Here is a 23,540-nt window from a genome sequence, read left to right on the forward strand (position 1 = left end):
CATGCCTGCGAAAATCTACCCGCCGTTATTTTGCGCTGGAAAACTAATGAATTGACTTTCTTGGGATCTCAGTATACTATTTAGGCGGAGAAAATATTGCTTTTCGATAGAAACGAAAAATAGGGCTTGAAAGTCTTGTAGTTGAAACAAACGAGTTGGCAGGACCCGCAGCCGTTAATCAGTGGTCATGATGTTCGGCTCCGGAGCTCAAGAACGCGAGATTAAACCGCGGTTGCGGCGGCCCATTTCGATGGAGATAAAGTGCAAAAAAGGCCCGTTTCCAGCGTGGTGTCAGTGCACGTTACGAAACTCCAAGGGTTTGAAATTGAGTCGTAGCCCTCCGCTACAGCGTCTCTCGTATGTGCAGCTGTGGGACTCTGAACCCCACAAATAATACCACACCAAGTTGACATGCTGACAGGCCTACTATAGAGGACAAAGGACTCCATGAAGATTAAGCCGCAATCAAAGCCGATCTTTCTGCTATTAGCCGGCGGACCAACAACACATTTGTCTATATCGAGGTCGGACTAGCGTGATGCAATGTATGGCGGTGTAATGAGCTAGTTGCTGAAAAACGACACACTGATGCCCCAAGATCGCTTTCATCAAGTTACGGGGTCTAGTACTCGAATGTAGAGTCAATGGAATATGAAACGAGACTGGGGTAATTCAAACGCGAACAGCATTATGTCCTTAGATAGTTCACAGAGAAAAAATGCTTGGATCAATAACTACAACTTCCAACGAGCAAGTAAGGCTAGAAAGCAAACTATAAATGATCGCTTCTTGTGGTGATTCTTTGAGAAAGCAGTCCTCAAGTGAGGAGCAGAGAACAGCATATCTCACTGCAATGTTTTCTTTTTATAACATGTCATTTTTTCGCACTTCTTTTTTGATACCTTTTGTCTTTGGCAGTGCAGAACATAAATTATGAAGAACAATATTCTCACGTATGTGGTAACTTATTCTCAACTTATAAATAACAAAGAGCGACTATTCATCTCTTCTGGCTTGTTATTCCTCTATGAAAGTGATATCGATATTTATTTTACGTGATTGTGTTCGAGTCCTTACTGTCGCGTTATCACTTCATTTGTCCTCGAAAGTACTGACCACAAAGGAATAAAACTGATGAGTTCAAAGGGGTGAACAAATGGCTTGAATTCCAATGCGGGCTCCGATTTACTTGTAGGGACATAGGTTGAGAGGGCCGTAAAATGTTCTTTAAACACGCTCAGTGACAACATTTCACGTATGAAATATGCGTACAGATAACCTCTAATGGTACCCAGCTTGCGTAATGATGTCACAAATTTTCCTTCGCAATACAGGCCTTCAGAAATTGGTTTCTTGCTTCCGTAGTCCTGCCCTTCGAAATTTTATGCTAACACATGGTGCACAGTAGTCAGCACTGGAGGAAAATTTCGTGAGAACTTGAACTCTAGCAACTTGGTAAATCGGTGCTTGGGTCCAAGAGAATGTACAACTAAACAGTTGAGCGCTCAAGAACACGACGGACAGAACACTTCAAAGAAAACCGGCAGTGACTCTCGGAATGAAAGAGGTTTATAAAGAATGGTGTGCTAGCGTTTAAAATAGTGACGTGATCAACGATTAAAATTTACGCTTCTCCTCACCACTGGACGTGTGCGACAAGTTTAATGTGACGTCAAAGAAGGCAAGATTTCAAATTTCAGCTGCCGCCAACCACACCCTACCGTGCCTAGTTTGATGCCGCCAATCAACGCTCGGAGGCCTTTGCCTTCGGTGGCGTTGGTTTTTTTTTTTTTTTCCTTGAAAGCAAATGATTATGTGCTAGAAATGTACAGGTACCTTCGATGTCGTCATGATGCACTCCCTACTTGGAGCTGTGCGCCGCGAAGGACTTTGATGGCCGTCTCGATTTAAATCCGCAATTACGTCACCATTTTGATATGCTAGCCTGAAAGTACTTCGCATGCTTTACCTGCAGGTTTCACTCGTTCGACCCCTGTAAGCTCGTCGATCTCTAAAACCTATGCAGTTGCCCTTTAACGACAGTGTAAATCATTAACTGTTTTATTAAAGCCAAAGACAGCTCATTGTATAAATGAGGAGCCGTCATGCATGGTTACGTAGCAACTTCCATCATACCACAAGTATCTTGCCCCTAATCATCATAATTGCTGTTGTAGTTATATGTTGTTCTTATAACATCTTCGATGTACTTGCCTGTTCTGAAAAAAGCCTCTGACGTATAAGCTTTATTTCTATTAAAAAATATATTTACATGACCCACGTCTAAAATGTTCTTGGTGTAGCTGGCAAGCGATCCTGCGCGATTTCATATCGGTCCTACACAAAAACATATAGCACTGATGCAGCCTTTCCGAATAGTGCTTAAAGGCTAAGAGTGAATAAAAAAAATTGGCAGTGGTTTAGTTCTGGTTAAACCTGGAGGATTGCGAAAGCAACGAGGAGAGAGAGAGAGGTGATGGAGAGCGCGCGGCGGCGGCCCCGGCACGTTAGCTATGCGCCGCTATTACGCATGCGCAACTGGCGAGCGCGGCGGCGGCACCTCTGAGTCGCTAGATGTGCGCCGTGTGACATCTCTGCTCCTCTGGCATGCGCAGTATGGCCTTTCCTCGGCTCCGCGAGATGGCTCGGCGACTCGCGTAGTGTTGCTTTCGCAACCAGTACACTTTCCTCGTGTCCTCACAGCTCATAGATGAAAGAGAGACAACTTTTAAGGTAGAAGTTGTTGTCCCTAGAGATCGTAAACAGCTGCTATTCGACAATGTTCTTCCAATAAAAGAAAGCAAAAAGGCGCAAACTTTCTAACTGTATTGGTTGCGAATAAGTAGAGTGGTAACTCAATGCCGTTTCAAGCATTTTCTGCATTAAATAGCTGATCAAAATACAAATGAATTCGTATCCTGAATTTTTTTCAATATACTATTGACAGAAGGCATGGTGGCAGCAACGAGCTTCCAACAAGCTGGAAATATTTCGCCGCGATGCGCGACTCAACCGCTAAATTCGCTCAGTCGCTTGTATGTGAAACAGCCTTAATCATTGACCTTAACTGGCTTCCTCCGTAGGGCTGTGCTGTCTCCTTCTTGTTACCTCAGTATACAGAATTTAACCTCTCAGACACAACCAACAAAAATAATATACGAAGGCAAGCCCACTCCAGCTGCACTGAACTGAAAAATGTAAATGGTAAATTGTGGGGTTTAACGTCCCGACGCGACATACATCCTTTAAGGGACGCTGTAATAGAGGCCTCAGGATTAATTTAGACCACCTGGGATTGTTTAACGTGAGCTGACAGCGCACAGCACAGGGTCGTTTTTGCATTTTTCCGCAGTCGAAATGCGGCCGCCGAGGCCGGGATAGAACACGTCAACTTGGGATCAGTAGCCGTACATTAAACAAAATCAAAGACAGCGGATATTCGAAAGGAATACAGTGAAACCTCGTTGTAACGGAATGGTTTATAACGAAATAATGGATATAACGAAGTGATTACGATTCCCATCGAAAGCTCGGTCAACACAGGCTATAACGAAGCTACAGCTATAAGGAAGTAATCGCTGGGTCCCTTCAACTTTGTTATGACGAAGTTCAACTGTAATGAAAAACAATTAGTATATATGAAGCAAAGGGACGAGGTTATTGCGAGGTTCGAGAAGGCACCGACTCGTGACTTAGTGAATAAGGGAAGAAGTTTTAAAGCGAAAAAGGAATGGGTGTTGGGACCAATAAAAATGGGTCGTGAACGGTGACGATCAGAAAACGAAATATCCCGTTCGGCTCTCTGACCAGCGTTGTAGTCTATACAGTAAAACGTTGGATGTTGTAGTAAAACGCACACCACGAGCGTTTTGATGTTTCGCCTTGATGAAAATGCAGCCACCGCAAGCTGGCATTGAACTCGCACACTTTTGCTGAGAACCCGATGCCGCAGTCGATAAGCCATTGCGGGGTGTCTTCCGGAGCCAAAAAACACAACACCCTTTCTAAAGTGCAGTAGAACGCCATTGTCCATACCCTGCATAGGCCTTGCCCCCTTGGATATCAATACAAGAATAGGTACATATTCCCAAGGGTGTCACTCCTGGGCAGTAAAAGCCGACCAACCTGAAAACTCTTGGGCACCCTTTGGACACACTTCCACACCCTCTGGAAACTCTCTGGCAGCATTTAAACATTTTCTGACACTCGATTACATTCTTAGGACCGTTTGTAGACACTCACAGACCGTCTTTGGACAGTTGTTGGCACTAGCAAGATTACCTGAATCTCTTTGACTTTGCTTGGCACCCTCGGATTCCCTTAAACACGTTCTGGTGAGTCCGTAGGTGAGAACAGACCTTGGCATCCAGGCTATCATGCAACATACAAACAAAAAAACTGGCAGACAGACAACAGCCAGCGATGGGCAGACGACAGACGGCGAAATATGGGCAAAATAGACTCCACATTACACCACCTCCACTACGCCTCGTCTGTTGACGCTATTTTATTTCAAATTCAATATACACTAGCTCAGCTGTCTGTGTGTCCTTGCAAGGTTTTTGTGCTATTTCTTTACGCGACGTGCTACGGCCGATGACAATGTCATTATGGCGCCGGAAATCCTCTCTTTGACTATATCAGCCATTCACGCGGCCGGAGCCTCACCGGAAGTAAGGACTGTCCTCGGACGGCTGATTCCCGGGCGTGAACCGTAGGAGCAGGCATCCGCCCCCGTTGTAAGCCATTTCCGTGTGCACCGTGGCCGTGGCGGAGCCGTTAGCGCAGGGCCAGGTGCCCTGGTCCCGAGGCTGCAGCTGTTGCTTGCGCAGGTTGAACCAAGGCAGGATCGACACCACCTGCGCAGTTTCCCACGTGGCAGAGTTGCAGAGCTGCCTTCAAACGCTGTCTGCGCCGCCACTTGGGCAGAGAGTCTCCAGAAAGTTGAATAAGAACCCGTCTTTTATGGTTGATTATGTGAGAGCTGTTCATTTTATGAAATCTGAAATGCCTGGCTTAACTATTTAACATGTTCTCTTGCTGCTGCTGCTGTTATGGAACGTGTTAAAAGTTTAGTTAAATACATACTTTCATATTAACTTTCGCTGATTATTGGTTGGTTGGTTTATGGTGTTTAACGTCCCAGAGCGACTCAGGCTATGAGAGACGCCGTAGTGGAGGGCTCAGGAAATTTCGACCACCTGGGGTTCTTTAACGTGCACTGACATCGCACAGTACACGGGCCTCTAGAATTTCACCGCTGCGGCCGGGATCGAACCCGCGTCTTTCGGGTCAGCAGCCGAGCGCCATAATCACTGAATCACCGAGGCGGCTCTTCGCTGATTGCCTCATTTTTAGAAAAATAACAGACACTAACGTTATTGCTTCAGTTTAGTTTAGTTTAGTTTAGTTTAGTTTAGTTTAGTTTAGTTTAGTTTAGTTTAGTTTAGTTTAGCTTAGTTTAGCTTAGTTTAGTTTAGTTTAGTTTATGGGGATTTGACGTCCCAAAGCGACTCAGGCTATGAGAGACGCCGTAGTGGAGGGCTCAGGAAATTTCGACCACCTGGGGTTCTTTAACGTGCACTGACATCGCACAGTACACGGGCCTCTAGAATTTCACCGCTGCGGCCGGGATCGAACCCGCGTCTTTCGGGTCAGCAGCCGAGCGCCATAATCACTGAATCACCGAGGCGGCTCTTCGCTGATTGCCTCATTTTTAGAAAAATAACAGACACTAACGTTATTGCTTCAGTTTAGTTTAGTTTAGTTTAGTTTAGTTTATGGGGATTTGACGTCCCAAAGCGACTCAGGCTATGAGAGACGCCGTAGTGAAGGGCTCTGGAAATTTCGATCATCTGGGGTTCTTTAACGGGCATTGACATCCCACAATACACGGACCTCTAGAATTTCACCTCCATCGAAATTCGATCGCCACAACAGGGATAAAACTCGCGTCTTTCGGGTCAGCAGCCGTGGTCCATAACCACTAAGCCACCGCTTCGGCCCGTTATTGCTTTACTTCAGTGAGACCTTACCACTATAGGGAACTGGGGCAAGGAATGGTTGATGCACCAAAATATTAAGAAATGCAAACTGCTGTGTGTAATTAGAAAAACTTCCACCTCCCAGCCCCACTATACATCGATAACATTTTGTTTGAATTAGTTTCGTCAAATAAATATCTCGGGGTTCACATTACTGCTAACCTTGACTGCTTTATTCATACCAAGCATATAATTAAAAACGCTAATCGCGTGCTACGCTGTTACGTCACAGCTTTTTAAATGTTCCTTCTTGCTTGAAACTATTGCTACAATCCAAACTCGTGGATGCTACACTGGTATAGAACCGTACTAATCACAACTTATTTAGTTATCTCTAGGTGGTACGCTTTATTCTTGCTAACTACCACCGCACAGATAATATAACAGTCATGAAACGTAATCTCAGCCTCCCAACACTGACATCGTGTAGAAAAGTGCTGCAAATTGCCTCCCCCCCCCCCTCCAATTTCTACGATCATCATCCCGCTCTACGTGATCACCTCATCTCTCAGCCAATTTATGTATCCCGCCGCATTGATCATCTTCACAAAGTCGGGCTATGTGTTTTGCAACACTAAATTCTTGTCGCAATGGTTCCTGCCACGAACATTACGCCGGTGGAACCACCTTTTCGCAGTTGTTTTCATTAATAATTATGAGCTGTTCCGCGAAGCATTAACTGACATTGTACACTCAGGTGCTGTTGGACATTCATGTAACCAAGTTTGTTTTATCTCTCCAATTCTGTATATTTACCACTCCCCATCTGTAATGCCTCTGGCACTAGGGGATATAATAAGTAAAAAAATCACAGTAATTCAATACCTTTACTTTAGATTGTTATAAGGTCAGAAGCTGCCGTAAGAGGCGTCCCTAACCGTCTCAGGGCTAAAGCCCCTTATCGCGGGGTATCGGAGCAGCGTCGGTGCTGGCGCTCTATGACGCACGTCGCAGCTGAGAAGCATACCTGCAGTACATTCATACCTGCGAGTATTGATAGCGACTTCCTAGTAAGATTACGTGCAAGGCGTTTGAGTGGAACAGATATTTCAGTGCGACTTGGCGGCAGAATAAGAACTTGGAAAAATCAGTTCGGGGTGGCAGGGAACCGAGAGGCCGACAGGATAGCTCGAGGATACATTACTTTCCGAGCTTCCGACGAGACCGCGGAACTCGCGCCAGCACCCAGGGAATACTCGGCCATACTACAAAACTATAGAGGCAGAAGAATGCGATATCCCCCACCGCACAAATCTCTCAGCAGAGAGGAAGCTGTCACTTGGAGGCAATTACAAACAGGCTCTTTCCCAAACCTACATATACTAAACAAAATGCACCCTACGATATACACGAACAAATGTCCCTGGTGCGACGAAAAACCTACACTATACCACATCACATGGGCCTGCCAAAACATAGACGTGGTCCCCAAAATACAAAACCCGAGTGCGGAGCAGTGGGAGACTCTGCTGTCCAGCGACCGCTGCGAAGACCAACAAGGTCTGGTACAGCGAGCTCAACGGGCGGCAGTGGCCAGCGGAGCCCTGGACTGAGGGCGACCGACCACTGATTAGAGGCGGACGACTTCGACAGAGAAGGCTCCTGGGGGTAGAACCAAGACGTCTCTGAAGATGCCCCCAAACCGCAGGAAAAACCATTAGTGTAAATAAAGTTTTCCCTTCCTTCGGCTACAACCAACGAACGCTATTTCTTTAATGCAGTATAGCAGCTCAAAAAAAAAAATGGGCAGAGACACTCAAGGCTGTTTGCGTGTGGGAATCAGATAGCATTACTCTCCCTGCTTGCACTGAGAGCCATCCACACACAGGGGCACGCGCATGACACCTCCCGGAACGTTGTAGGACGGACAATTTTTGGACGTAGGAAGGAACGCTGTAGGACAATTTTGACACGAAAGTCTGGGAAGGCGTACAGTTGAAGGTACATATGCCGTCGGTTCGAATCCCTGGCGCAAGCTATGGCATCTGCGTTACAAACACATGTAAGCACTATGCAACGAGAAATCGTACGACACCACCCAGGAGCGCTGTACGATGAACGGTTGTCTCAATTTTGGTACGAATATCAGGAAAACTGGCGATACCACATGGAGGTCGGCCATCGGGGGGTATACTATATAAAAGAACGACATGTATAGGATTGTCTAAAGTGGCGGGGCTTGCTTAATGGGCGCTTAATGAAGCCACTCTATTTTCTTGCCATCGCTGGGATTTTCAGCGCCATCTTCGAGTTCACACAGGCCACCGACTTTTCTCGTAATGGGCCTAATAATGCTTTCTCCTTAAAAGATCTCTCCGGATTTCTACAGCTGCCCATCGTGTACATTTCGCCAGCTTGCTGCCAGACGTCCTAGTTTAACTTGAAGCTGCAGTGATCTGGATGAAATGCTAGGTCTGACAGCTGTCTGGCGGAATCATCAACTGCGCGCCCTTTGGGGGTGAAACGCGCAAGCGTTCTAAAAATATAGAGGAAGAGTGGAGCTGCTATCAAAATGCGGCGGGTGGATCATTTCGCTCCAGCCTTGCCGGTGCAGCGAACGAACTCCTAACCAGTATGAAAACGCTAGGCCTAACCTTATGCGGCACAGAGATGCAGCGGTCGACACACGTGAACGCGCACGTCACGCTTCAACCTCTAATTGAAGCAATTTTTGAAGGGATATTTCGGACGGAATCCCATGAGTATCGACTAACTCAAAGCTTTACGACATTTAACGACTTGTTTTGTTTCGACTGATCATTTAGAAGTCATTTATAAGACTCAGAAACGCTTCGAGTAATTTAGGTACTTTTTTGCGCAATTGTGACGTAACCATTCGTCTTACACTGCTGCGGGTGGCGTCATGCGATTTCTGGTCACATATAGCACGCGTCCCTTAGTCAGGTTTAAAGCTAGCTCCCGACAGGTATTGAATCCCTGGCATATGTAAATCCAATTGCATACGTTTTCGTGACTTTCATTCCGGCTGGTGTCATATGAGTAGCAGCCCTTCGCTTCCAGTGAGGTGGTACAAAGGTAGTAACGGTCAAAAAGGTAGCACCAGCAGTAATTACAGCCTTTTTACTACCTCCTTTTTTTCATCGAGGTAGTAACGAGGTAGTAAGCAGGTAGTACAAACGTAGTAACTGTTCAAAGGAGGTATTAACAGCATCCATTACCACCTTTTATTCTAACAGTCCAGTTATCTGAGGCATTCGGAGTGTAAAAAGAACGCTTTTCTCGGCGAAACCGCTGGTTTACCGACAGAGGCGACGCTCAGCGGTCGGTTTGTTTTCCTACTGCGTTTTAAAAAAGTGCTTGCCTCAGTCTTCGGAATACTTCATGTATAACACAATGCATGTGGCAATGCCAGATCGAAGTGAACTTGGTTGCAACTGCTACACCGAGAGCATCTACACACATCGGCAGCAGGTGGATGAAAAAAAAAGACAGCGCAAGAAACAAACTGAAAAGCGCTCCCCTTTTGCCCGGAAACGAGATATGCGGCTGCCGGTACAGCTGCTATGGAAGAGTCTTTTACAGCGCTGTTTGTGATCGTCGCAGTGCAACGACTGTCATCGTGATCATAAAACCTGATGCGACAGAGCTGCGAGAGCGATCGGATTTATCCTCGAATATTACTTCCATACTTTTAAGGCGGAAGCCTTTAATGGCCCATACGGTCGTCCGTTAACAAAGCATGGCACACGCGTTTAACTCGGGAGCTAAAAAAGAAAGAAGAAAAGCAATGGTTGCTTCAGATATAGGAGGAAAAAATGAACCCAGAAGTCAAGTTTGATTACTCTAGATTAATTGGTTAATTCAATATGGGCAAAAATGTCAAAGTTGCGTCGAAATAGCGCCGACGTCGATATAGCCACGGGAACGGTGTGACGTCACATCCACCGCAAGTCGTCACGGCATAGTGAAAATTCTCACAGAATGGTCGGAAAAACGTCCGATTTGTGTAAAATTAGATAGAAAAAAGTGTAATTAAGCGGTATTATTCAATTCTATTCATTTATTTCATTACATTATACATAGTTAGAGCTCTTGGGCAAAAAGCTGCTCGGGGCAGCTTGACGAGGCCCAAGAGACCGTAGCAAGACAGAGCAGTGCCGATACATGATTGAAATACAACAAAAGAAAAAACATTATTATATGCAATATTATATACAAGGAAAACACGGCTAGTGTTACAATATAAAAACTGACTGTGTATATGATATACTGAAACATAATACATGTTCAAAAAGACCGTCGTAAACGACATAATTACGCAAGGGACGTCAGTATTTGATAACAAAACACAATGTGATCAAATGATGGACAGACACTTTAGGATTTTATTGTGCGTTTAGAAATTGTTCCCGCAAGTCGCTTCTTGTAGGCCTAGCGTCAAATTTATACTTGTTTAGCAGTGAGGGGCAGTTATGTTTCAATTACTGGTTCTTATAATTTGTTCGGAAACGAGGAACGTGTTTTCTGTGTTTCGTGTAGGTACGACTTGTCCGTGGCGTTGTAGTGAAGCGGCGGCAATTAAAAAGTCACGAAATGTATTAGACAAAGAGAAGTATGTACGCAAAATCCGGAAATTGTATAATGAAAAGACGGGAACGGCCTTATGGGTTACGAAAAGCAGGCCAGTGTGCGCTAAGTGTTCATGGTTCCCGATGTATCGTATGATTCTTTCCTGGATTGTAAAGATTTTTTGTTTATTTCTCTTGGTTGTGGTGCTCCAGACAAGGTTACAATAGTTGATACGTAAAGCAAATAAGGCATGGTATATTTGGAGATCTTAAAGGTGCACTGAAGAGGAATCTGAACTTGTCTTTTTGCCGCGGGAACTCGATCTACACGTTTCTAGCATTGTTATAAACTGCGACTTATTGCCCTGTATGACCGATTTCCCAAATTAAATCGAATTAACGGCCGGCTCCCGCCCTTTTTTTTGAATTCTGCCTCGTACGGTGGGCGGAGTCGACCAACGCGTGGAGTGCCTTTCACCCAGTCCCGTGACGGCTTGCCGCTCTGCCATCGGCGGAGTAATACGTAGTAGTCCGTAGTAGCAAATAGTCCGCGCGTATTTTTATTTCTGCGGGCTTATTTTGCGGCTATATTATCTGCGAATGAAACTATTTATTCATGGAAACTTAAAAAACAGAATAAAGCGAAAGCAAAGCCTCCACGGAGCTGGCTGAAAGGAACTTCACGCGTTGGTCGACTCCGCCCATCGTACGAGGCAGAATTCAAAAAAAAGGGGCGGGAGCCGGACGTTAATTCGATTTAATTAGGGAAATCGGCCATACAGGGCAATAAGTTGCAGTTTCTAAGAATGCTAGGAACGTGTAGATCGAGTTCCCGCGGCAAAAAGACAAGTTCAGAATCCTCTTCAGTGCACCTTTAACAGTGAAGATCCCCGAAAGATGTATAATTTGGGTATCGACATAGCCACGGGAATGGTGTGACGTCTCATCCACCGGAAGTCGTCACGGCATAGTTGTCCTCGTCTTTCGCCTCTTAACACTTTAGTTGCCGAAGTGTTCTCGCAATTTTTTACCGTATGGCGCTTCGCTCTGCTACTGCAGGCCTGCCCAGCGCGCCACTTGTCCCAGGCCTACATACGCCGTTCTCACGACCACGACTACGACGTGAAGGGCTGGAACGAACGCCTAAGAGCTGCGCTCTAACAAAGAGAAAAATTAAAAACAATGGTAAATCGATCAGTGCAAAAGCGAAATGCACAGCTGCTGCTCCTAACGCAGATTAATCGCACCACATTGTCTGATCACCCGCCAGTTTACTGCGATAGCACTATGAGCGACGTTCCCCCACAACGCGTGGTACGGCGTATAAAGCCTCAGCGTGTGAGGGCGTAACGGTACCACCCAACACCCACCAAGCCCACTCCTCCAGAAGCGTCACAGTTATCTAATCGTATAAGCTGTGAAATTCCGCTAGAAATCTGGCTATTCCCCGCGGCCACTTTGCGAAGGTTGACAATGGGTGGCGTCGCCTGGGAGTTCTGCTGCTTATAACCGTTATTCATCTGCTATTTACGTCACACTGCACTTAGCAGTTCATCTCAAAGCAACAGATGGACTGACAGTTTGCTAACCTTCGAATTTTGCTCCAGTTAAAGCGCCAAGTTTTGATACACTGACTATACGCAGTCTTACAAGTGGTATGTAATCAAAAAACTGAATGACAGCGTCGTTGTTTGTGCCACGCAAGGTGCCCTAGTAGGCTGCCGTTTCAAAGAAGTCGGTAGACGGGGTCTCACCTTGCCGTCTTTGGAGAAGCTGCTGCCGAATCCCTGGCAGAAACTGCTCGTCAGTGGTAGCGTGGTGACCTGCCACTCGGGACAGCAGTGGTCCGGGAACCTCCATAGTCTGCGCATCGAGTTGCATTCGCAGAAGGATAAGACAGGGCTGGCATTGTCCATGTATGTACCGCCTTTGCCAGGCAACAGGGTTTGTTTGTTAGCCGCATAATGAAAATCCTAGTCCTTACCTGTCGAAAGCTGTTAGCTTTTAGGGATGACGTAAGAGCCCCACTTTAAGGTAAAAATTAAGCCCGTTGCAGGGTTCTTTTTTTTTTGGCAAGGACGGTACAAGTTTCCATGGCAGCTTTAGAAACACCGAAATTACGGGAAAGCTGAATTTCCGTGCTGTCTAAAGGCATGGCCTGGCATTGAGGGGTGCGTTTTGCAGGTCGGGCAAGGACTTACAAAGAGCCCGTTTCCGTTCGTGGTTGTATATGCTTATATTGGCAAGGAATTCAATTTTCTTTTATAAATTTAATTGTTCCTGAAACTTTTGAGCACACCTCTAGGAGCTTCAAATTATTCAGCTCTAAACTAAAACGGCGATAAATTACCATTTTCAAAGCAATTCGGAGATGCCTACCCTTGAGGTTATGAAAATTTCAGCGACAGATGATTTAGTACGAAACATTGATGACAGCTGGAATGTTTAGTAACTCTGACGAGGCTGCGGGACATGAGTTACTTTTAAGCAGCTACACTCACGTTAACAACATGGGTAACTTCAAGTGAATTCATTTTGCTCCCAGTGTTATCAGTCGTGCCCACATGGGGTGTGGAAACTCGCATTGCGCAGGCGACATCGTCGACGATGACGACGTCCACCAAACGTGTTATATACAACTTTCGCTGTATGGGTAGATCGATGGAATATCTTTATCATTCAACAGATAGAGGGGGTGCTTTAATCCTCCCGCCTAGACGACGGCTATGAGTCCTTGGATCCCGGCGACGTCTTCGGCAAATCGTACGATACGCATTTGAGTCTCTGGGCATGAAGTGAGTAGTACGGCCTCCCGTCGTTCTTTCATCCTAATATGAGCGACCGAAATGATGTTAAGAATTACAGGCCAATATCAGTAATACCGGTGTTTTCGAAAGGGCTAGAAAAAATACTGTCATCTAGATTAACACATTTTTTTGATAAGATGAAGCTTTTTTCTGACGCGCAGTATGGATTTAGAAAGGGGAGATCTACTGAAAATGCTTTGTTAACATTGAAAGAAAAAATCCTGGAAAACGTAGAAGATAAGCTTTTCACCCTCGGCCTATTCATCGACTTTTCTAAGGCGTTTGACTCCCTCAGCCATGACATTCTTTTACACAAATTACATCTACACGGAGTACGAGGAACACCCCTTAACCTCATCGGATCTTATTTACGCAACAGAAGCCAGTCTGTGCATGTTAGTAATAAGCAGTCCTCTTTTCTACCCATTAAAGCCGGAGTGCCACAGGGCAGTATTTTAGGACCCTTTCTCTTTAATGTATACATTAATGACATTGTAACCATTGATTCAAAGGCTCAATTTATTATTTATGCCGATGACAGTAACATACTGTTATCTGGCCCGGATGAAAATAAACTTGTAATATGGTGTAATGACCTGCTCGAAAAATTGGTTTTCTGGTCACAGTCTAATGGACTAAAGATTAATCCGAGAAAAACAAAAGTAATTATTTTTCGGCCACGAAACAAAATGGTGAATCTACAACAAGTTGTTCAGTGCGAAGGGCAAGAAATTGCTATTGTTAAGGAACATAAAATTCTAGGAGTCACCTTTTCAGAAACATTAACGTGGGATTCACACATTGACAACATGTGCACAAAACTTTGTAGAACAGCCGGCGCCTTATCGCGATGCCGTTCTTTTCTCCCAGTTCATATTAAACTTCAAATATACCACGCCTTGTTCTCGTCATATATTAATTATTGCAATTTAGTATGGCTAACAACTACTAAAGGGAACATTAAAAAGATCCACATGTTACAAAAAAAGATTGTGCGCAACATAGCTAACATTGACTACTTTTCTTCTACTCAACAGTATTTCCGTCAGTACAATATCATCCCGATACAAAATATGTATGAATTTCGCATATTGCGCTCATTTTATGTTTCATCACGCCCTTTCAGACAATTTATTTCTACAATCGCATCCCTTCAACATAACAGCAATAATGCATTTACACGTAGCACTGATTTGTGGCAAATTCCCCGTTTCCGCACCAATTACAAACTACAGTCCCTTAAGCACAACCTCCCGTTAATTTTAAATAAACACTCGCAATTTACCAAACCCAGCCTTAACCAGTTGCGACAGTACTTTTTATCCGTATAGATGTTCTGGTGAATAACTGTTTTCCATTGTCCCAAATATCTTTCTTTATATTTTTGTTTCACATCATACAATCATTGTAACCACATTATATCACTGTTTGTTATTTTCTTGTGCTCTGTTTTTCTCTCTTGTGTTCGACTGATGTTATTTATTTTGATTTTGAATGTGCTGAAATCATTCATATGTATGTTTTTTCCAGTTTTTACATTACTTCAAAACTGTACACACGTTTCTACTTGTTACCGCATTTTACACGTCTTTCTGTGCTGTGTGTTTAAGTACTGATATTTTTATGTTCCTTTATTTTGCTGTTTTTCAATGTCTGTATGACTTGCCCTGCCTTGTATGCTGGGCCCTGGGCCTCGTCAAGCTGACGAAAGCAGCTTTTAGCCCAGGTGTCCCACCAGAATTTTGTTTTCTGGAAATAAACTGAAACTGAAACTGAAATATCACGACCGTCAAGGGGGAGCCTGTGAAATCTCTATATTATATGGTTGAGATCAGCCCTGTCCTTAAAAGACTTTTTAAAAAATTGTCCAGGTTCTTTCACCGTCTACAAAATGAAAAAGTGATGGCATTCGCATTAGTTTCTCTAACGAGCGGTCCTAATCCGTAAGATGTGTCGCTCAGACACCAAATTTACTTGTTAAAAGTAGTATTGTATCCCTGCTATATTATTGCTGCGGCAATGGCACTTATTAATTTTAAAGGCAGATAAAAATTCTGGATAACAATTTTTTTATTCCTGAAACCATTGAAAAGCTCAAGGACGGCATGGCTTTTGTTCTCTTCCAGTGCCTGTCTTTTCATCTTAAAATGCTAATTTTGATTCGTTCCTCAAGCACTAGAAATCCCAAGATATCACATAATTCTTTGCTCTATCGATTAACCGGGAGCTAAGATTAAAACAGCAGTTCTTGTGATTTTTTGTCTGCAATGCATCGCTGCGCTATGCATGTGAAATGTGGGACTCACTGCGACTGCCCCGCCGTTAATCTGCTGAAGTTTCCATCAAGTGCTTGTCAAGGAACAACCCGTACTATGGTGTGCCGAGGGGAAAGCTAAAAAGAAATTCCTTAAGCGCCCAAATTTCCCACCCATTTCTCGAATGTACACCAGCATATCTCGTCTTCCAGAATATTTATTCCCGAAATACCGACTGCCAACTTCGAAGCTTACCGACACTGGTTTTCTGCAAACTTCTCCTTGCCTTCAATCTCGTACACCCAACCAGCGGCAAAGATTCCAGCTGAAAGGCCGTATTTACGAGCAACTTCGACCGCCTGAAACAAAATGACAGGCACGTCGATTTCCCAAGCATATAGAGTACGTATACTAAATCAAACAAGGCCGCCGCGGTGGCTAAGTGTTCATGGCGCTCGGTTGCTCACCCGATAATCGCGGATTCGATCCCGGCCGCGGGGGTCGAATTTCGATGGAGGCGAAATTCTAGCCGGCCGTGTACTGTGCGATGTCAGTGCGATGTCAGTGCGATGTCAGTGCGATGTCAGTGCGATGTCAGTGCGATGTCAGTGCGATGTCAGTGGAACACCCAGATGGTCGAAATTTCCGGAGCTCTTCACTAGGCGTCCCTCATAGCCTGAGTCGCTTTGGGACATTAAACCCCAATAAACGAACTAAATTGAACAAGGCTGAAGTATCAACACATGAAAGGCAATACCATATCTGAGACGGAAGAGAGCTCCACCGGGTCACTTAACCTTCAAATGCGCTTTTAGTATCAAGAAAAATTTTTAGAAGAAACCTAAGCTCTGCCTTATTGGTAAGACACGATAGCATGATGGGTTAATTTTTATATATGCAGAAGGTCATTCTTTACATTACATTCATACCTCCCTGGGAGTCCTCATACCACTCCTGGTGCAGTGGAGCAGCGGTTAAGTGATGCGCCACTGCCCTTCGGTGGCAGGTGCTCCCGGCTTTGAGCATTCGCTTGTAAAACTGGTCTATGGACAGTCTATAGACTTCTTATAGACTCCATAACCTTCCTATAGATATTTCCTTTTGTCTATTCGCAATCTATAGACTCTCTGTAGGCAAAAGTCTACTAAAAGTGAATGGCCATAAATCTATATATTGTCTAGGCTGACTATTGGATTTGTATTGCCTATAAACTATTCTCTAGAATTTGCCTATAGACTATCTATAGACCTTGCAGGCAAAAGTCTATGGAGAGTCTACTGACTGTCGAAGGAAATTTTTGTAAGGGATGTGCGGCCCAAGTTGCTCTTCCCGAGCGACCAATCATCAATATAACTCCCACCTACCACGGCGGGCAGTTTGCTCCCTATCCAGTGGCAGGTATTGATGGCGCCGCAACGTCACGTGACCAAGGTGGACCCCCTGCCTCCTGGGTTGCTCTCTGGGCACCACCTGCCACAGCCCTGCCGGTGATTTTTCGCTCACAACGCCGACTCCGGATTTTCTGCGTAAGAGGGCCTTTAACGCCATGGCGTTATTAATGTAGTCAGAGTTGAGCGCACCAGCGCCAGCCTCAGTCATAAGTAATTCGAGACAACTTTGTTCTCTAAGCTTTCGCACAACAGGATAACGGAGACCGCCATTTCCGCTCCCCACATGTCTTGGGTCCAGCTTCTGCGGAGAGGACTTGCAGACCGCGCTTCTTGCGCTGTGTAGAAACCGCTCTGCAACACATGAACGCATGGCTTTCGAGTCCCTCAAAGCTGTCTGACACGGGCCGCAGGACATTAGAACGCATCTCAACGGGCAAAGAGGGACCACTTTGGTTTTAGAAAAGCTGCTGTCGAGCCTCAAGGATGAAGCGGGACGGCTTGAAATGTTTCCAGTACACTGTCGTGTTCTTTAACTTTGGAACCATGCCCATCGTCAAGCTTATTAGGTCTTGGATATATTTCCCGGATGTGCAGCTCCTTGCCTAATAATTGCATTACAATGTATCGAATTCATGAAGGTTAAACGTCCCAAAGCTACTCGGGCTATGAGGGACGCCGTAGTGAAGGGCTCCGGAAATTTCGACCACCTGGGGTTCTTTAACGTGCACTCACATCGCACAGTACAAGGGCCTCTAGAATTTCGCCTCCATCGAAATTCGACGGCCGCGGAAGGGATCGAACCCGGTCGGTTAACTAATACTGAATAGTTAAATTTTAACGATTCATTTTGGGCTTCCTATTGAGAGGCTTGTAGCTCACCATAAGTATAGTATCCATATCAATTTGTAGATTTTCGAGAAATACCTGGAGGATTATGCTTCTCATTACTGCGTTTACCCACGCCGTTGTGGTACGCTGTCGGGTTTTATGACTTTGGTTTAGGTTTACAGGAGTTTAACAAACCAAAGCGACTCAGGCTATGAGGGACGCCGTAGTGGAGGGCTCCAGAAAATTTCGACCACCTGGGGTTCTTTAACTTGCACTGACATCGCACAGAACACGGGCCTCTAGAATTTCCCCTCCATCGAAATTCGACTGCCGCGAAAGGGATCGAACCCACGTCTTTCGGGTCAGCAGCCGAGCGCCATTACCACTGAGCCACCGCGGCGCCTTCGTATTACATTGTATCAAATTACACATTGCTTTCAGGTTGTGCGACGTATTTCACCGAACAGCGCCAGACTTTGAGCTTTGGCCAGTTTCAGGCAGACTGCTGTTCAGAGCATGTTTTGTTAACTCATCTAAGGGACATACCTTGTAGGTGTCGTAGCCGCCTTCGTACTCGGTGTCGCGGGCGAACACGTCGATGCCGACGTAGACGTCACTCTTACGGTCACGTGCGTACCGTGCTGACGACTCGAGCATGCCTTCGGTCCAGTCGAAGCTAAGCAGGATGCCGTCGCAAAGCTGGAAGAATTCGGCGTTGTTGAAGTTCAGCTTGCTCTGCTTGATCAGCTGCCCTCTCCGCGTTATGCCGTCGTACCAGATAACCTGGCAGCCGGGTACAGCCCTGCGCGTTTCTTCGACGATGGCCGAGAGTAATTTCTTCACGAACGCAACCCACCGCTTCTCCTGCGGGAGGAAACACCGTACGACACCTCATTGGGTGCCTCATTAGAGATGCGGGTTGTTCGTTGTAGTAGTGCCGCTAGGTACAGTCTTTGTCAAAAGTAACCAGGCTGCAGTTTGCTTCTAGCTCGTAAAATGGAGCCCTCACAGCTTCCCTGAAGCTTAAATGGTCGTTAAAGGTAAGAACTGGGGATCCTCTTACCTTCCAACACCTTTCGATCTTTAGGAAAGCCACAAGGGCTCCACCATACAAGCTAGAAGCAAACCATGCAGCCTGGTTACTTTTGACAAAGACTGTACATATACGGCTTCCATTGGGGACTCACTTTCCCCTCACCTGGGACTTCCCTTTTCTGGAGAGAAGTGGTTAAGAAAAAGATTGGGGCTCAGCCACCAAATCGTCCCGACCAAAGCACGTTAATCAAGGCACTTTTTTGATCAGGCTACCATAGCGGCATTAACACCGAATCCTCATCATCACGATCCAACGCCAGTCTTTAAGCACTACAAGGCAGGTTAAGGACACCTTGGAGCAGATATGACATCACATATTTCGATTTCGTTCGATCGCGATGGATTGTAACTTGGGCTTGTTGGCTCTGACACCCTTGCGTTCCTTTTGGTCAGTGCTGGTGATGTACATTGATAATATCGCCAAATTTATGTCACGTGGGCCAGTTTGGTTCGATGTTATTATGAGACGCGCAGCGGTGAATGTGTAATCGTCCACAGGGTTTCCGAGTTAAAGGCCACCGGGGTTTTAGAATACTATACTGAGTGTTCTTGGCGAGCAAAACCCGTGTGCTGTTGGAAGTCGCTCGGAAAATTCTGCGAGATTTTCTTGAGTGCCCCTTGTTAAAACTTCGGAAGCAATGCACGCTACGATCCTCGGTGTTTGGGGTGCCCGTCAGGTCTCGCCTGCATCTGCTGACGCGTCGAGGAGAGCAATAGTTTTGTAGGCAAAAGATGTTCCCGTCGTTAAATTTGGAATACCGGGACCACAGCGTAAGATATATCGGTGAGGACAAACCATGCGAAACGCACTGAACGCTAGCGGCCAGATAAAGTAGGGCAATTTACCTCAACGCCTTCTATCCACCGAGCGGTGAAACTTCGCTGGCAGAAAAAAAAAACATTAACTAACTGCTTCCCATAGAAACCAAACGCTGTCGCTCGGCGCTTAGATTGCGGCAAGAATTCAAAGAAGCTTCATTTGTATGCCTTCTCAGACTTCCGTATCACAACTGGCGCAACCGTTCCTGGTACAGCGCTAGTAACTGCAAAACGTGGTGCTTCACTGTCTTCAGGAAGATGCCTGGAGTTGGTACTGGGTATCGTAGCTACAGCTGAGGCTAAGCAAGCATCACAAACCAGCTGGAAACCGACGTTGACAAGCCACCCATCGAAACTGTAGAGGGCAGCGACGTTGGCGAGTTGGGTCGCAACCTTCCGCTCGCTCTTGGTGTTGCTGATCATCTTAAGGGCCGTCAGACTTGCCTCCCCTTCTAATGTGAAGGTTCCTGAAACACACGGTGAACGAAAGCGGCAGCACATTCGGGTTTACTGCGAACATTTGGATCAACCGTTACTTTTACTAACAGGGACCTCGCAATAAAAGGGGAGGCGGAGGGGGGCGATCATTCCCAACATTTCTCTAAAGGAGGCAGCGCTCCCTTCCCCAGTCTCAAACTGGTTGCGGTAAGATCATATTTGTGACAAACCCTTCAAACCTTGGACGTTATGCATGCAGAGCACAATGGAGCTGAGCTAGTTGGCTTTGTAAACCATTTCGTTTTAATAACCTAAAACGTATAATCATGTCCCAAAAGGAGTTGTTGATTGTGTGACCCCTGTTCACGACTGAACACTCTCAAGGTTAGGTTACTTGTAAACATAAATACCCCCGAAAGCAGAAGGTTTGACAGCCGTCGCCGTAGCTCAGAGGTAGAGCACCGGACGCGTAATTCGGAGGTCGTGGGTTCGGATCCCACCGGCGGCATGTGGTTGTTTTTTCTTCTGCTTTCCTAATCAATTAGCTTTAAGCGATGACATATTAAGTAATATTCTAAATTGATCAACACCACAAAATAAATAAATTAATTTTTAAAAAAAAATCCCCTGTGCCCCTTGGTTTCTGTGGCTGTTGGCTTCTGTCACAGTCTAAAGGCAGAGAATTTGAATGCAGTCGGTCACTCATCGTTTATTTATTTATTTATTTATCTTTTTTTACAGATACTTCAAGAGCCCTTGGGTGAGGGCGTTACATGAGGGCTTTGTCTTTATAAAGCTGCCTATTTTAGGAAGTTTTATATGACTTAGTAAATAAATCTCTGAACAGTGCAAAATAGAAAAAATTCCATACAAGAAACTATTTCAGTATACAAGTAAAACAAAAAATAAAAGCTAGAACTTTTGTCTTCCCTCTCCCACTAAAAAAATGTTCTGGTGTCGCTGTTCGCTATATGAGCCGGTAGGCACAAGGAAAAAAATGGCTGAGGTTCAACTCTACTGAACCTAATAGACGGGTGAAAGCAAAGCCGGCGGTATTCATAGCAAAGAATGGTGTGACGTCATTGCTACTTCATCGCATGCCGTCAAATCAGGTGATGCGAATCTCAACTCTAAAGGTCAAAGGTCAAGTCACCACTGGCTCTCGGTCACGTGGTTGCTGGCCAATGGGCACAAACTCAATTGAACGTCCGCAGGACGTCTCAAACGTCCCCAGGACGTCCAAGAGAGTTTAAGTGCCCACTGGGGGGTCACTATGACCGTACCATAAAGGCATATCATGGCTATTCGCAGCAAGGCACTTAGTCATGCACTGTTAGTCTTGGGGGTGTGTGCTTGGTTGGACCTTGGTCGGGCTTCAAGGGGAAACGCGCAAAGCTAGGGTAACCTTGGTCGGGCTTCAGTCAAACGTGCAAAGCCAGGCGAAACTATCAGTTATACCTCGAGTAGTAGAGCTTTTGCTCTAAAACCTCAACCACTGCGCTGATCGCGTAGTTAAAAGCGGATAGACTCTACGGGCTTAATGCTCGATTTTCAGGATACTGAAACTTGGAGACAAGAACTTAGCGCCATTCAAACACAGTTGTCGGCGCTAAACCTGAGAACCTTTTAAAAACAAATTGACTTGAGTAACGAGTGGTGGGTTCGCAAGTGCCATTCATGTCCCACCTAGGACCTGGACGCCGTGCCTGTGGCCGGCCGAGATCCATCCTGGAGGCGGAATGGTGACCATGTGGTGCGAGTAGTACACGAAGGTGTTTATGATCTGCCAGTGATGGAACCGGTAGGCGTCGGCATCGGTAGAGCCATGGATATACCTAGGAAGGATAAAACACGGCATATGTTTTAAGCGGTCTACTTCTAGAAGGCGCGAACAAGATAATGATAACCGCAAACTTGACACGCAAGCTCTGGGGTGTGGCTTGCACTAACGCCAGCGTCACAGAGCGTTGGCGGCTGAATCCGAAACTATGCGACACTAGAGCGAGTGCCCATGTTTCGCGCAGAACGGCCGTGAATAAAAAGCAACCCAAACAAGCAGGGAACCCGCTGTTGTCTACCGCCGCCAACAAACCTAGTAACATACGCTCGAGAGAACATGTTAAATTTGCAGGTGGCAATACTAGCGAGTGGCAATGAATCCAGTGGGCGCAACTAGAGGGCGTTGTAAGTATCTGTGCCTGGTGTATGTCAAATCTATCTATCGTGCACTTTCTGAGTAGCATTCGTGAAACTCGTATATACGGTTTGGGCAGGTGTAATGCCATGTGTACTGTCACTAACACAGACCTTTAGCACGGCGTGTACCGCCACAGCTACAGCAAACCGCGTATTGACATCCCCCAGTGCGCATGCGCAGATCCCGAGGCACCAGGTCCCGAGACCCCGCGAGGCACCAGGTCTAACGGGCACAGCTGCCGCGCCGGGCCCTATGCGCATGCGCAATAGCGGCCTGCGCTCGCACGCACTGGTGCACGCTATACTAAACATCTCTAATAATGCGCACACTTTTTCGCGCTTCGAAGCTGGAGAAACGCTCACACTTTCTCGAAACGCACGAATACCATGCCGCTATTTCCCCGAGCAATCCTTGCGCCCTGCTTTTGGGGAAAATCTGGCGATGTCGACGCATTGAAACACGGAGTAAACAGCGCTAAGAGCTGTTCGTCAGACTTCATACAACGCAAGCAGGGCTGCAGGAATACCCATACTAAGAGCCGAAAACTGCTCGGCTCAATACCAAAGTTCCAAGCGTGTTCTTGAAGGATAGTGCTTGTGAACGCGGACCTTTGAGGAGATATAACAAGCAAACAAGCTGGACCGAAGAGTTTGTTCACGGCCATCGCAGGACCCTTACCTGTCTTCCAGGTAGCCACCCATCATGTCGTGGCAGAAGAGTGTCTTCGGAGCATGGGGATCATCGCCCCGCTTCACGTGTCGCAGGTTCTCTACAGCGACCAGCGGCGTTTCCTTGAAGTCCAGAAGCTCTTGGAGGGTATTTAGAGGTTCCAGCTCTGCTTCAGGCATGGTTCAAATAAATCTTCACCGGAGCGAACTTGCGGGACCATAAACTGCTCGCTGGAGACTTTCCTTGATGCTGGCGATTATGATGGGTCTGCGCGACTTGCCTCAGCAAAACGCCTTTTCGTTCGAGAGCACCTGGGTCGGACCGTTGTCATGTCCAGGCTGAACAGACCAAAGATCCAGTGGCGGTGTATAGGACAGGTTGTCTTGGAACCAACGCTAACATGTTGTGGACTTACTTGAGGACATCAGTCCAGCGCCAGAGCTGCACCACCCATCATCATCATCATCA

The 23,540-nt window shown here is 46.0% G+C and overlaps 1 protein-coding gene across 1 annotated transcript in view; it reads right to left on the reverse strand.

The window, feature by feature from the left end:
• Positions 1-23,251, reverse strand: part of LOC149347509 (cytosolic endo-beta-N-acetylglucosaminidase-like) — a 41,618-nt gene extending 18,367 nt beyond the window's left edge. Inside the window, exons 1-7 of the mRNA XM_089541593.1 lie at positions 23,082-23,251; positions 21,893-22,041; positions 20,087-20,235; positions 18,401-18,718; positions 15,891-15,994; positions 12,328-12,436; positions 4,669-4,859 (exon numbers count right to left, since the gene is read on the reverse strand). Coding sequence (XP_089397719.1) covers positions 4,669-4,859; positions 12,328-12,436; positions 15,891-15,994; positions 18,401-18,718; positions 20,087-20,235; positions 21,893-22,041; positions 23,082-23,251 — 1,190 coding nt within the window. The remainder of the gene's footprint in view (positions 1-4,668; positions 4,860-12,327; positions 12,437-15,890; positions 15,995-18,400; positions 18,719-20,086; positions 20,236-21,892; positions 22,042-23,081) is intronic.
• Between the last annotated feature and the right edge of the window lie 289 nt (positions 23,252-23,540).

Source organism: Amblyomma mixtum, chromosome 4 (genome assembly GCF_055824585.1).
Source record: "Amblyomma mixtum isolate Tamu chromosome 4, ASM5582458v1, whole genome shotgun sequence".
Taxonomy (NCBI): domain Eukaryota; kingdom Metazoa; phylum Arthropoda; class Arachnida; order Ixodida; family Ixodidae; genus Amblyomma; species Amblyomma mixtum.